General features: G+C 52.6%; 1 protein-coding gene across 1 annotated transcript in view; it reads right to left on the reverse strand.

The window, feature by feature from the left end:
• Positions 1–73: 73 nt before the first annotated feature.
• Positions 74–14,004, reverse strand: part of ADAP1 (ArfGAP with dual PH domains 1) — a 62,765-nt gene continuing 48,834 nt past the window's right edge. Inside the window, exons 5-11 of the mRNA XM_040589982.1 lie at positions 12,841–12,953; positions 10,604–10,750; positions 5,186–5,269; positions 2,863–2,925; positions 2,391–2,462; positions 1,774–2,002; positions 74–1,387 (exon numbers count right to left, since the gene is read on the reverse strand). Of these exons, the coding sequence (XP_040445916.1) occupies positions 1,359–1,387; positions 1,774–2,002; positions 2,391–2,462; positions 2,863–2,925; positions 5,186–5,269; positions 10,604–10,750; positions 12,841–12,953 (737 nt within the window). The 3' untranslated portion in view covers positions 74–1,358. The remainder of the gene's footprint in view (positions 1,388–1,773; positions 2,003–2,390; positions 2,463–2,862; positions 2,926–5,185; positions 5,270–10,603; positions 10,751–12,840; positions 12,954–14,004) is intronic.

Raw genomic sequence — 14,004 nt, forward strand, 5'->3', positions numbered from 1 at the left:
ACCCTCACCTACTTGTCATTTGTTTTTCTAACCCCCCCTTCCCTCCCCTCCCCCAGCATCACACGGCCACGGCTCTGACATAATAATTTATTGGTTCAAATGACATTTAGTACCACAGTTGTCTTACCAGTGACAGAACGAATGCATACAGCCGATGAGATGCTCTCATTTACACACACCAACGTAAGAAACGCGTCGGACAGGTCCGTGTCTGGGGCCGGTACTTCAGCGGACGCTGGAAATTTCATTTTTGGGTAAAAATCCAGCACCTGGTATGCAGGTCCCAGCCCACCTGCCCCGACCGCAGGAATTACAGTGCTCAACACAGCGCTGAAACGTCACTTCAAGCAGCGGGTTTTTTTGTTTTTGGCAGGGAGGGGGGAAAAAGAAAAATCAACCAAAAAAAATAATTGAGATAATTAATGGGAAAAAAAAAAGTGCAACCACCAGTCCGGAGAAGCAACATGCCGTCGGCTGGAGGGACGTGCCAGCCGGGGGTGGGCTGGGGCAGGTTTTGTGGCACTGTCAGCAACACTGCACCTAAAGCTCACACCCCCCAACCCACACCGGGCCCCCAAACGGTGTGAACCCCCTGAACCATGAAACAGGAACAACCCAGGGAACAGAGTACGGCCCCGACCATGAAAGCTTTGCTTCCCCAACATCGCCTCGTGGCTCAGTTGCCCCTGTCCACGCCGGGCAGCCCTCCTCCGTGCCCTTCATTAACCCGGTAATGATGCCAACGCTGCCCGGTTCCTGCGTTATTTCTAAACGGCACCTGCCCCTTGCTGGGCACAGCACCCCAAGCACCACCGCTCCCCGGGCGAGGGCATTTACGGCTCGTGTACCCGCTGGCCACGCTGCACGTCACCATTTCGCCTGTTCCCAGGTTGGTGCTTCACACCCCCCCGGGGGTGTCACCGCTCAGGGGCTCTCAGAGAGCTGGGGCTGCGGGGTCGCTCACCCCCAGCCCCCAGGGACCAGCTTCTGGGGAAAAGCCCCATCTCCTTCTCCCCCCCGATGTGCCACCAACAGTCTCGGCCACCCCGCTGAAGCCGGGGGTTCACCCCTTTTGGGGTGGGGGGAGCGCAGGAGCACCTGTCCCGGCGGTACATCCCACGGAGCGGCCACAGAGCCCAGTGTCAGGTTGGACCAGCATCTTCTCCGACGTTTCGCTGCCACCCTTCTTGGTTTCCGACATGATCAAGTGAATGATGAGGGGAAAGGGAAGTATTATTATTATTATTACTGTTATTATTATTATTATTATTATTATTCATTATTTTTAACATTTCAAATAAAACCACGTTGTGTTGTAAACAGAAGCTCACTCCTCAGGTCTGCCCAGCCAGTCCCCGCTAAGGTTTATGTTTGAAATGGGCTTCCACTGCAAGAAAAAAAACGGAAAATCAAGTTAAAAGCAGGACAAGCGCCAGCAGGCGGCGGCGGCCCGGCACAAGCCCACCCTGCGGATAGTCCTTGCATTGCTGATGCTCCTTGGCTCTGATCATTCTTCTAACTGGGCGACCGAGCATCCTTACGGCACCACAGACACCACGCAAGAAATGATGAAGAGGGAAGGAATCCATCCTCCTCCTCCCAGCGTGAGCCCCTCGGCAGCCTTTGCATCCCCGCCCCCAGGCAGGGAAGGGCTGCCAGGCTCGCACCATGCAGGGGCAGCGATGCCACCACGTCCCCCATCCCTCCATCCATCCCATCCTCTGAGGGAAACCAAGGGGCCGAGGTTGACGTCCAGCCCTTGCCAGCACACACCTGCGTATTCCTGAGGCAGCATGGGCCGGCTTATAACTTTCTGAAAGGTCGTAATCCACTCCAGCTGGTCATCCTCCGTCTCACAGGCAAAGAGGAATTTCCGATCCGGGGTGACGATAGTTATCCCGTGCTGCCAGTGGTTTCCCTGTGTGGACGGCGGGAGCCCTTCCAGGACCTTGTAGCTGTTCTCCTTGCTCCCAATGAAAACCTCCCCTCTAGCAAAGGCGTCCTAGGAGACAGCAGAGTGGTCGGGCAGGCGTGATTGCCAAGGGCAGCTCCGCATCCCAGGCAGCAGCCGAACACTGAAAGCACCAGCCACCCCCTGAATCCCTGCTCAGCTCTTCCCAGGGCCACCCTGCAACACCAGGGATCCAAAATCCAGATGCAGAAGTAGCTGCAGCTGGTGCACAGGGTCTCCAAAGCATTTTTGGTGAATATCTATACACAGGGCTACTGCATGCTGGACACTGGGCAAATCCACCCAGCGCTGATGGCTCAGTGCCCTCTTGGCTCTCCCATCAGCCTGAGCTTCGCTGCAGATTATTACTATTATCATTATTACAATTATTATTCCTGCAGGTAATTCCCAACAGACAGCCCAGGCACCTTCATCTTACCAGGGGATCTTTGAAATACATGAGCCGTCGGTCATCCATGGTGAACCATCGCTTCTTGAATCCCTCTGTTTGCTGAAGAGTCAAAAAATGCCAGATTAGGCACCACAGCAGCACAGCTCCTCTCTCACCGCACACGAGCCAGGGACATCGAGGCACTCGGAGGAGCCCCATGGGCTGGGGGAGCTGGGAGCAGAATCTGGGCCACCACAAGCCACCACAGCCAGGGTCCGGGCCAGCTATACCAGGTGGGCTTGCAGGAATGGGCAGTGAAGGGAGATGGGGTGATGGTTTGTGAAGTGGTTTGGGATTTTTTTTTAGTTTGCTCCCAGGTAGGGAAAGTGCACGAACACATTCACAGCGTTAAGACTTTGCCTCCCGCACAAGAGTGGGATTGTCCCACCCACGGACCCTTCTCAGCCCGTACAGAGCAAGACTCGTGTTTATGGGACTGCAGAAATGTTTTCTGTCCTACCTTTGGCCCCGTTTTCTCCATGTACCCTTCCTTCAGGTAGTTTCTAGAAAGCTTTGGCACCAGCTGGAGCAACCCAAGAGGAGAGAAAAGAGAGCGGCGTTAGACGGAGGGAGCGGGGGGTGCCTGGGCATGCAGGGCAGTGCTGGGGGTCACTGGAAGGAAAGCCCACACCGAGCCCACCCCGGCCCCAAGCCCACCCAATGGCTCTGGCCGAGTCCTTCAGTCCCACTCCTCCAAAACACTCGGAAGAGGCGGGCACAGAAACACGAAGCATCTTTGAGCACTTCGCCAGCCAAGCCAGCAGCCTCCAGGAGAAGCCCCCTGGCCAAATCCCACCCCACCGGCCAGCTCTGGCAATCCATCTCCTGCGCTGGATGCAGCCGGAGCTCCTCGCACAAGCCTTAAAGCACCATCTGCCTGTAAAACCCCACCGACACGCCGCCTGCACGCCCCCCTTTCTGCAGATATCGCTGACAACAGCTACCAGCGCCGGGGATATTTTTAACGCTGCTTTAGTGAAGACAAGGCAGGAGCTGCAGGATCTTTGCAGATGCCTCTAAAAGCCTCTTGAGAGATGATGAGTCTCACCAAAACCAGGGCCAAGGAGCCTGGCCACGTGCCTCCCCACCCCTGCCTGTCATTGAAACATTTAAACGTCATTTCACCTGTCATTTAAATGGGTTATTAACAGCTCCGCTTGCCAAACCACAACCCCGCAGCACCCAACTCTGCCCAACAGCAGCTCTGGTCAAGCAGGCGTGTGCTTCGAGGGCGAAGCCACCCCAAAGAACAGCCTAAAGAAGCCCACAGCTGCTCCGGAGCAGACGGGAGCACCTTAGTCATGGATGCTTCACTGTGGGCAGTGAAGGGTTCTGCAGCATTCATAGCCCCAGCCTTTGGCTCCTGGGACACGGCTGAGGACACTTTGCTAAGCAAGGAGCTCATCGCCCTTGGCTCAGAGAGGTTCCTCCACCCTGCAGATGGGTCCCCAAAGCACCCTTCAGAGACCCTTGTTCCCCAGGAGGCAGCCTGGGCATCCTTAGGGTGCTGTATGCAATTTATACCTCTCTACTACATTTAACCTGGCTCCTGTTTACATTTAACACCTTTTCATCTCTCTGACAGGGTAAAGGAATCATAAATCAGATGCTAATGATGGCAACACCCAGGACGGAGCTACCTTGTGTACGTAACCCAGTCTCCACAGAGGTCTCCCCAAGCTGAATGCTCTGAAGGGCTGTTCAGGATTTCAAGGTCATAAATTAAACCTCGTTAACATTACGCTCCTCTGTTTCCTCCAAAGAATAACTGATGAGAAGGAGATGATAAGTAAAAATTTAAATAGCTTATCTCCCACCAAAACTGCCTTAAGCATACAAACACCAACTGCTGGACAAACAGCAACTCTGTTAAGGTCTCTGGGGTTTGGGGGCAATGTGACTCGGACATGCAGCCAAATTTAACAGAAGTAGAGGAGATGGAGGGAGTAGAAATGATTAAGGCTGTACTACAGTGGGCTATCAAGGCTCCTCATGTTTTTTTGTATTTGCCCAGCTTAACTTCTTGCCACAAAAGGAAGGTGTTGGCTCCTGGGGTCCTGGGAGTGCCCGGGCAGCCAGGGACGGAGCCACCCTGCAGCTCGGAACCAGCCCCAGCCCACAACAGCACCCCTCCCAGGTAATTAACCGAAGGCAGGTAATGCAATTAGATTTCAAAATCTGCAAAGTCAAGGAGGTCATAGAGAATAATCAACAACAAGCACCAGTGACGTTACACACCAGTTGCAGTGCAACTGCAACACAAGGCACTTACTGTCAGCTTGCGTTAATACTGCCTCGAGTATTACATTAGCAAAAGGTAATGCAATTAGTAGTTCCAGCTCCCGGAAAATACAAGACAGAGATTCATAGAACAAGCTGAGTGACCTCCACACAAGAACTCGTCCCAGAGTACACCATTGACATTCTTTTGCCTTCATTTTTCCTACCTTCCAGCCCTTGTTTCAGCTTTTAGAGCAACAAGCTTTGAGAAAGATGTTTATGGCTTCTGTACGTGTGACAACGCTGCAGTTACTCATACGCACGACTCACATTTTGAGGGTGAACATGTGTGTGCACACACACACACGTGGTTTCCAAGGCTGGATGTTGGTAACAGGTGCTGCACGTGGGCTCAACATCCCACCATAGTAATTTCAGCCCAGTAATTGTAAAATGCTCTGAAGGATGGCGCACCCTCCGAGCCTTACAGCTTGCTAAAGTTAAACTTAAAAGTTGCTAAAAATGAGCAAGAGGGAAGAAAAAAACATATAAAACCAACTCACATCAATGTCGCTGGCTCCAGGGAATGCCACTTGTAAGTAATGAAAACGTGCTGCCCGGATGGCATTGAACCAATCCACAATTTCCTAATAACAAGAAAAAAAAGCACAGTGAGTAACATAGTCTGCACATAAAATAACGTGATCCTGCTCCGTTTCATCTCTCCCATCACTTTGTCCCAAGTGACAGAGCTCAGTTTAGTAGCAGTCCTAAAAAAATAAAGCACAGACATAAAAGAGAGCAGCAAATGGGTGAAGGATGTGGAACATCCCGCTGCTGTCCTGGGATGCGAGAGGCGCGTGGAGCTTTGCAGCCCCCTGCGAGCACCACGGGGCTTTCTGCAGGGGGAAGGATTTAAGCACATCTCTGAACTGGCAAAACCAGCAACAAATGAGCTTTTCAGATACTGAGCCCGGCATCGAGCCCGACTCTGTAAGCACTGCCTGGCTCGTGCTGGCAGGGTGCACAGACAGCCCAACACCCCTGCACCTGCCCACCAGCACCCCCCACCCCCCCCAGCCACCCGCTGACTGCGGGGAATGCCTGAATCCCACCCACCTTGTAGCAACCTGCTTCAATGTTCTGCTAAAAGTGTCTAAATATCTCCTTATCTTGGTGCTCCAGCCTATCAGTCATATCTGTGAGCCCTCTAAGGACAAGCACGGTGATACTGAAGTCACAGCTCAGTTCCCAGCAGCTCTGGCACTTCTTCCTTTCCTTGGTAAAAAAATGTATCTCCATTTTTGGGTGGGGTTTTTTTTTTCCTACAAAATAGCTGGTTTATAACTTTGTTGGTTTTAAACTAATGTATTCCTTTGTCTCTGGTGGGACCCACAGAGCTTGTGCTACACGGAATAAACGCCACATTAATTTTAAGTGATCCACAGACAGGGAATTCTCAAACGCCTCCTTCTGGTACGAGCCAGGGGCAGGGATGCTGGAAGGGCGGTGTAACTGCTGCCTGCACCGGGATGCTGAGCTGCGGGGAGAGGGATGCTGAACTCTCCGACTACCATTAATGCATGTGAAGCTTCACACGTCAGGGACAGGTTCAATGAGCCAGACTTAACCCTAAAATAAACACTGTCACCCTTCCAGGTGAGGTTGCTGTAGTGTAGGAAAGACCGTATCAAAGTACAAGTTGGCCTTTGGTAAGATTTAAACTTTTTCTTGTGCTTTAATGATTGGGGCGGGCGGGAGGCTTTTACGTGTCATTTTGGAGATCTCAGTTTCAAGGAGTTGAATTGGGGATATCTCAAAAACGGCCAAACGTGGCAAACAGCCATCCTCTACAAGGTCAAGTGCTTTGCTTTGGTTTGTTAACCTCCTTCAGGCTGAAGGGAAAAAAGAACAAAGTAACAGGACACACACAAACAATGTTTTGGAAAACTGTGACCTACTTGTCTGAGGTTTTACTTACTCACCACTTGCTCTCCTACCCTAAGCAGCTAAGCAGACCTCAGATAGCAGCACAAAGAGGATCAGCAAGAGGAACTGGCTCCTGAAGTTAACGAAGACCAAGCCAGGCTGGAGGTAATGAACAATCAGCTGTGATGTTAAAATGCTGATATTTCATACAGCCACCAACCGGGTGGCTACATACACACACACGTGGGTCCCCTCCCAGCTCGGGGTGCGAGACAGGGTTCCACCCTGCAGAAAAGCAGAGGCTGAAACCCTCACTGACTTCTAGCACTCCATCTTGGAGATGGATCTTGGAATATCGATCACCCATCACTGGAGGAAGGGGCACTGCCGCGTTTCTTTACACAAACCTATACCTGTGCATGCCAAGCCAGAAGGCTTAATTGCTAAACATTTTCTGTGTGTATAATTACAAACAATGGCTTGGATAGAGTGAGGAGATTATATCTGATGTACTAAACCAACATTAAACTGCTAGGTGTTTTCAGACGGGAAGGTGTTGGCTCGTCAGCAGAGATTCCTTTCACTGATTTAAGTCTCAGCAAACAGAGAAAATGAGCTCCTGCCTGCACCTTTGCAAACGGCTTTTCCAGGCTCTCAGCTTCCTTCTGGTCTGCTTGCAGTGCCCCTGTGCTCCCCCTCCGCATGCCACCTGGGTGTCCCTCCAGTCTCCCTCCTGCACCAGAGACACCCCCATTGCCATGGCAGCCTCAGACTGACAACCCCTGAGACAAAGAAACTTCTCACCATCCCTCCTGCCCATCCATCCCTGCAGCTTGAACAATGAGCTGCTGCTGATCAATACCACCTCTTCCCATCCTGAAAGCTCCTCGTGTGGCTTAGGAAAGAAGAAGCACTGGGGAAGAGATTTTTGCTAATTTGTCCAGAGAACATCAACGATCTTGGTTTGCACCTTAAAGGGTGGCCTTTCCTGGAGACTCAGCCCACCTCCGAGCATCCCCGCATCCCGGTAACACCAGGGATGGCAGCAGCCACCACGGCAGCTCTCCCAGCTGCTCCTGCCATGGCTTTCAGAAGCCCTAGAGGGAGCTTCAGCCCTGGACAGGAGCTCAGAGCAGCAGGAAACCCATTTCTGCAGCTCTCCTGCCTCCCACCCCACTGGAGATCTGGGGGCAGGTAAGGGCTGGCTCCAGCCTTGTGCCCACAGGGCTGTCCCTCCTGGTGCAAGAAGCACCAGTTCAGGTACCTCCAGGAGGGGTCACCACGCAGAGGATCGGTCCCCAGCTCCAGCAGGCGCCCCAGCTTCGCCCCGGCTGGCTCGGTACATCTGGTGGTGGGTAAGTGCTAACAAGGGACCACAACAACATCCTTTAAAATGGTCAGAGCCCAAGACACACCTTGCCCTGCCCCTCCAGGCACCTGCTGTTATTAGACACCCACGTCGCCAAAGCACCCAGATACGCCTGTTTCGAGGAGGGGGCTGGGGCTGGTTTCAGTCTTTGGTTTAGTGTCAGGACAGACGGCAGAGGATGAAGCCACCAGGCTGAGGTCACACTGCAGCTCCAGCTCCAAGGACAGCACGATGCTGTCCCACCCCCTGCAGCCCTGGGGCAGCAGCACAGGGACCCGCTTCCTCTGCCCGTCCTTGTCCTTTATGGGTGCCTCACTCCAGCGAATGCCACCGGGATGGGGGGGGGGGGGAGGGGCTCTCCCAGCTGTTTGAGAGGTTGAATAAACACACAGGGGATTATCCCACGGCAGAAGTGGGCCAGATTTCTTCTGGGGTATTGCAGCAGAAGGGACAAGTGGAGAGCAGCAGGAGATGCTCTGGATCGCTGCTGAGCTCCTCAATGGAAAATAAAACTCCAAATCCTGCCCTGACGGAAGGCCAGCCCGGTCAGTGACAGGATCGGGCTGGGAGGGCTCAAACCCCAGAAACAGGAGCCAGGAGCCTGAGCCAGGCTCGAGCCCTGTGGGCTGGGGCGAGCAGCACCTCTGGGGTACCTGGGGACAGCCTGGGGCTGCTGGGGAGTACGGGAGGGAGCGAAGGGCAGTGGGGGACTACAGGCGAGTCCTGGGGGCTGCCCTTGATCCCAAAGGAGGGGGAGCTCACCCCAGGGAGCGTCACCTTCTGGCAGCCCTCGTTCAGCTGAAGGGGCAGATCTTTTCAGGGGAGTCCAAAGAAATTCAACCTGGGCATTATCTGACGGCATCAGGAGTGCCTCCTGCCAAACCTCCAACACGAAGGCAAGAGCAATCGCATGAGATCTGCGAGACTGCTCCTTCCACAAGCCCCCAGCAGAAAGCTCAGCATTTTAAAGCCAAAAAACAAATAACAATAAAACCCTGACTCCATTCCTTGCATGTAAGTGGGCCACCGAAGCCCAGCAAACCGCAAACACAGGCATGATGGTGGGATGCAGCTTTCACAGGAAGAGCTTTTTCCTCTTTTCAGTTTAAATTGTGGCCAAGGAGGTACCCCAGAGCAACCCAAGCGATGCTTTGCTGTGCTAAAAGCAGCACCCGGTGGCAAGCGGTTCCTGCTCTGCGCCATGGCACTTGCACATCTCACCAGGCAGCACGGATGGAGGGGAGGGTGAATTTGGGAGCAGCCTGGCTGAAGCATCTCCCCAGCACCCACAGATGCACGGAGCAAGACCCCATGGTGTTGCAGGGTGCAGAGGCCAGGCAGGCTGACCATCCTGCATGTCTATTATATGCATATATGCATGTGATCACATGCATATTACATGCACATTTCTGTGCATGTACAAAACCAGACGATGCACTAATTAACCTAATCTGAAACACTAATTGCCTTCTGCCAGGAGCACTTGCACTGCACAGGAACCACATTCAGCCTTGGCAGCACAGCCCTGTGGGCACGACAGGCATCACCCAGCTCCACTGCAACTGGAGCCTGAGCAGCAGCAGTGGCGAGATCAGCTTTGCTCATGCACAAGTGAAGAATATCTTGGATTTTGGTGGCATTACTGGCCTATACAGTCTGCAGAGGAGTGACCGCAAAGAGCACGGACTGCTTATCCCTAGCAGGGCTGCCTGGCTCGCCATCCCTGGGCGAAGAGCTGGGAAGGGCTGTGCACTGAGACAATCCTGCAAATCCCTGCTGTGCCTGTCCACGAGAGATCACCCCCAGAAAGCCCCTCTGACAGACAACGGGATGCAACATCAAAGGCTGAAGGCACCATGACAGCCAGAAGAAAGCAGATGCGCTGGAACATGTTTTAGGCTCTGATTTTGCGGCCACTCCAGGGCTGCCGATATTTTATGGGGAGCCTCAAATATTTGGGGCAGGGAAGAAAGAGATGAAACTAAGGCTGTGAGATGGCATCCACTGCAAACTCCCAGGTCTGCTCTCTGCGTGGACATCAGTCCATGGAGACAAGACCTACAGGGTAGCGTGTTGACTGCTGCTGTTTTTCACAGTGGCCACCCAGGCTGGGACCCCTCTGGCAGCCTCTGGGGGGCTGGGACCCCCCCTCACTGCCCTGTCCTGCTGTCCCCGTTGTGCAAACGACTGCCCCAGACCCACGAGCCCTCTTCTTCACACCTCCCTTCAGTGGCACAAGGGCAAAGCAAAGGGATTTATTTCAATACGGACACGCATATTTGCATTTCATAAAGTACAAGGCAGGCAGGGAAACAACCAGTTCCTCAGTTCTCCTACCATCCAGTTTGCCCTGCTTTTGCGAGGCCTTGGACCAAGTCCCCTCACCTTTCATTGCTCCACTGCCCCCCGAGGAGCTTGCCTTAAATAACGCCTCTGCCCCTACGTCCACTTGCAAGCAGAGGAACAGCAATTCCTCCCCATTTGCATCTCGTTATTTAGAAGACACAGTCTGCAACCTTTGTGCTTGGAAGGACGAGACAAACACAACGCTGGCTGTGCATCCTGTACCCCCATCCCTTCCGACGATTCCCAGCTCGGTTAGAGCCCTGTGTGCCCCAGGCTGGCTCTGAGCAGCGCCAGCAGGACCACCACCCACGCCCTCGTGGCACTGCCGCGCTCTCACCTTGCCATCTTCATGATAGACAAAGATATTCCTTGTGCTATTGTCCTTCAAGTAAGTGATCTGCAGTCCGTGGGGGTTCCCGATTTTTGCAGGCTGGAAAGTCGCATTTAGATGTTCGATCTTCATAATTGCTTTGGGTTCTTTTGCCTGGAAAACACAGCTGAGTGAGCGAACACCTGCAAATTGGCTTTCAAGCCAGAAAACAGTTCCCTTGGTCAGAAAAAAACTCCTGATTGAGGCCATTAGCTAAAAAACCCTGACTGCCAGCCCACAAAACTGCCTGGTGATGAGATATCAGAGGCTTTGCTCAGGCATCAGCGAGTGCTCTCTGCCAGCCTGGAAAAACGCTCTCCTGCAAAATTCAGCAAAGTTCAAGGGGAGAAAACTTTCAGCCCAGAAGCAAGATGGACAGGCCAAGTCTCTGATAGGGTGTTGTGCTACAAAGACAAGCATCTTCACCACATCTCCTGTTGTAGCTTCCATTCAACTGCCTCCTGACCCCTAGATCTCCTCCAGCCTCTTTACCTAATGATAAGCGACCAACGTTCACAGCGAGATGAACACTACCAACAAAGAAAGGAAACCATTCAGCCCGACAGAAAATAAAATAAAATATGCAGACTGCTAATTAACAGGCCAGGATGCTTTCTGCATCTCAAACACCCACAGCCAGTTCATCCTTGCCCAAGAAGACGGAGGATTAGCCCCCTTGCCAACTTCAGACCCGGGTGCTAGGCTGGCAAGGGGCACCATGCCCACGTCCCCACCTGTCCCATCCTCTCACATGAGCCACTGGCTTCTGACTCTGCTCCTCCCCTTGCCCTCCAAACTTGAAACTTCCTTTTCAGAGGGACAAATATATACCTTACAGCCACCTCTTGGGTGGGTTAGCCTAACGGTGAGCCTGGACCCAGCCTTCCCAGGCACCAATCCCACCTGCACTCTGTGGCAGGTCACTTGAACCTCATTGAGTGGTTTGTCTTCCTACAGAACATCTCTGGAAGTTCACCACCCTTTCAGGAGTGCACTGAGAAGCGAACTAGCAAGCATGGATAAAACATCCCAAAAAATAAAAATTAGGCTCTTGGCAACACCAGTTTCAGGGTGCAGCCAGGGCCAGCAGGGGGTCATGCTGTGCCACCATGGTCCCCAGCACCATGAGGAAGTCCGTAAGCTGGTGGAGATGCTAGTGCCGCTTTGGGAACTTGGGGACTTGCCGTGGGTGCACAGCCATCATGGGTGACCACGGCAGGGAAATCCCAGCAAAAAAGACACGTCTAGACAGCGCTGTTCCCTCCATGGCTATGGTCAACAACAAAGCAAAGCAGCTTTAAACTACCAGAGCATCAATAGCGACTGAATGGGGGCTGCTGGGACTTTCACTTCTCCCTCGGTAATGACTGTCTCCCTCCTGTCCACGGGATGCAGTTGCACCATACCGCACCGAGCTGAAGGAGAAGACGGTGCTATTGAAGCCAGCCGCTGGGTGTGGAGAAGCGCGGATGGAGGATGTTCCCCTCTTCTGCATGGCTCATCGTGACACCACGATTGCATCAGTTACTTGAGAAAACTGGCTGGAGCTCGGTCTGGGCTGCTCTCAGCTGCGGTGTCCAGGGGAGACTCAAAGGTCAGAGAAAACACCTTGGCTTCCTCCATTATGTGGTGTAGAGAACAGCAGAGCGTCTATCCATTCATCACAAATGCAATTTTCATGGTAATAGCTCCATTTCTCACTTACAATACATGAAAAGTGCTCTGGGGAAAAAGACAAATGCTTCCACACTGCTTGATGCTGGAACAGAAAACGAGGGAGCTGTTCCTCGGGATGCTGGCCATGCCACACAAAGGAGGCTTCAGACCCCAGTGACTACTGCGAGGTGGCGATACCTTCATCCCAAACTAGCCAGCAATACGAAACCCACATCAGCTGCATGATGCGGGGCCAGAGCAGAGAAAAACTCCTTTGTTTAAGAAAAGCCTTATTAAAGGGCACCACAGCGGGAACGTGTAAGATGGCTGGTCAGGGCATCTCACGATGACTATGGTGGTGGCGGACCAAGAGCAAACCCTGCTAAAGAAAGCAGTGAGTTTTACCTGGCACCCTGGTCCTGGAGTGACTGGGGGCTCAGTGCTTATGAAAACTGTACAAATAAAATGGGGGCCTGAGGAATTACTTGTTCAAAGATGCTCTTACCAATGCGACTCCCTGTCTGCACACAGCAACCCCAGGTACTCACGTCGTTCTTGTTGAAGTACTTCAGTGCACCTTCCCTCTCAGATAACACGAATTTTCGGCTTAAGAATTGCCCGTTGTCGCGTCCTCTCTTCCACAGAAATCCTTCTCGGTACCCTGCAGCAGAAAGCAATTGCTGAGAACCAGGGATAGAAACGTTGTAATTAAAAAAAGGGACAGGGTAAAGAAAAAGGAGAAGAGCTTCAACTTCAAAAACAAAGTGGACCAAACGTGTGACTGGATTGCTCAAGACATGAACGAAACAGGCCTCCTCCTTCAGATTTGCCCTTCTTATTCCACTCTTGCTCTTTTCCAGCGGCTGGTGCTTCAGGTGTCCCTGAAGGACAGGCAGGCAAAGGGGGATTCCTGCCATGCAGTACAGGCGCAGGCTGGAGGAGCAAGGCTGTGTCCCTGCACGGGCTCCCAAAGGACAACACCTGCCACATCTCCTGGCACCAGGGATGCTGCTCAACTTACACAAGCAGCACTTCTGAAGCAAGGGGAAGGCAGGTGAGGTCTGCCCTCCTCTGTGGATGCTGCTGAAAAATGAAAAACAGGGTGTGTGCACGCAGGGAAAGTGGCTCAGGGCAGACGGCTGTATCAGAGTAAGCCACAAATACATTTTTCACATGGAAAAAGGGGAAAACACCTGCAGTTCTTCCCATTGACTTCAGGGCACTTTGGTTCAGAAAGCCACTAAGCCAGACACAGCATCCTCTCCCCTCGGAGTGGGTTCCTCCAGCCCCCACGCACCCTGGCTGGCCATCACATGCCTCTTCTCTCTCCCTGGATATCAGCCCCATGGGCAGATTTGCTGCTTGGGAAGAACACTACTCAACATACATATGCTTTATCTAAAACTCAAAAGAGCCAGAAAGAGAGAAAAAAGAATCTAAACCCCTTAACTCCTCAAATGAGAAAAGCAAGTACAGCTGCTCCCTGCCAGCCCCTCCGGCGGCAGCCACACTGCCCAACTCATCACACAGTAAGCTCAGCTGACGCCCTCATTGCAAATGTTTCAAAACAAAGAAATACCAAGAACTGTCCAATACAACTTTTATGAATATTAACAGAGCGGTTTGATAGTCATCTTCCATTTATTTAAGATATAATTATACAGAAGTCCCCCTGAAAAAGTGTTTACTCTCTCTCTTAGTTTCACCCCTTT

Source organism: Falco naumanni, chromosome 4 (assembly GCF_017639655.2).
Source record: "Falco naumanni isolate bFalNau1 chromosome 4, bFalNau1.pat, whole genome shotgun sequence".
Lineage (NCBI taxonomy): Eukaryota > Metazoa > Chordata > Aves > Falconiformes > Falconidae > Falco > Falco naumanni.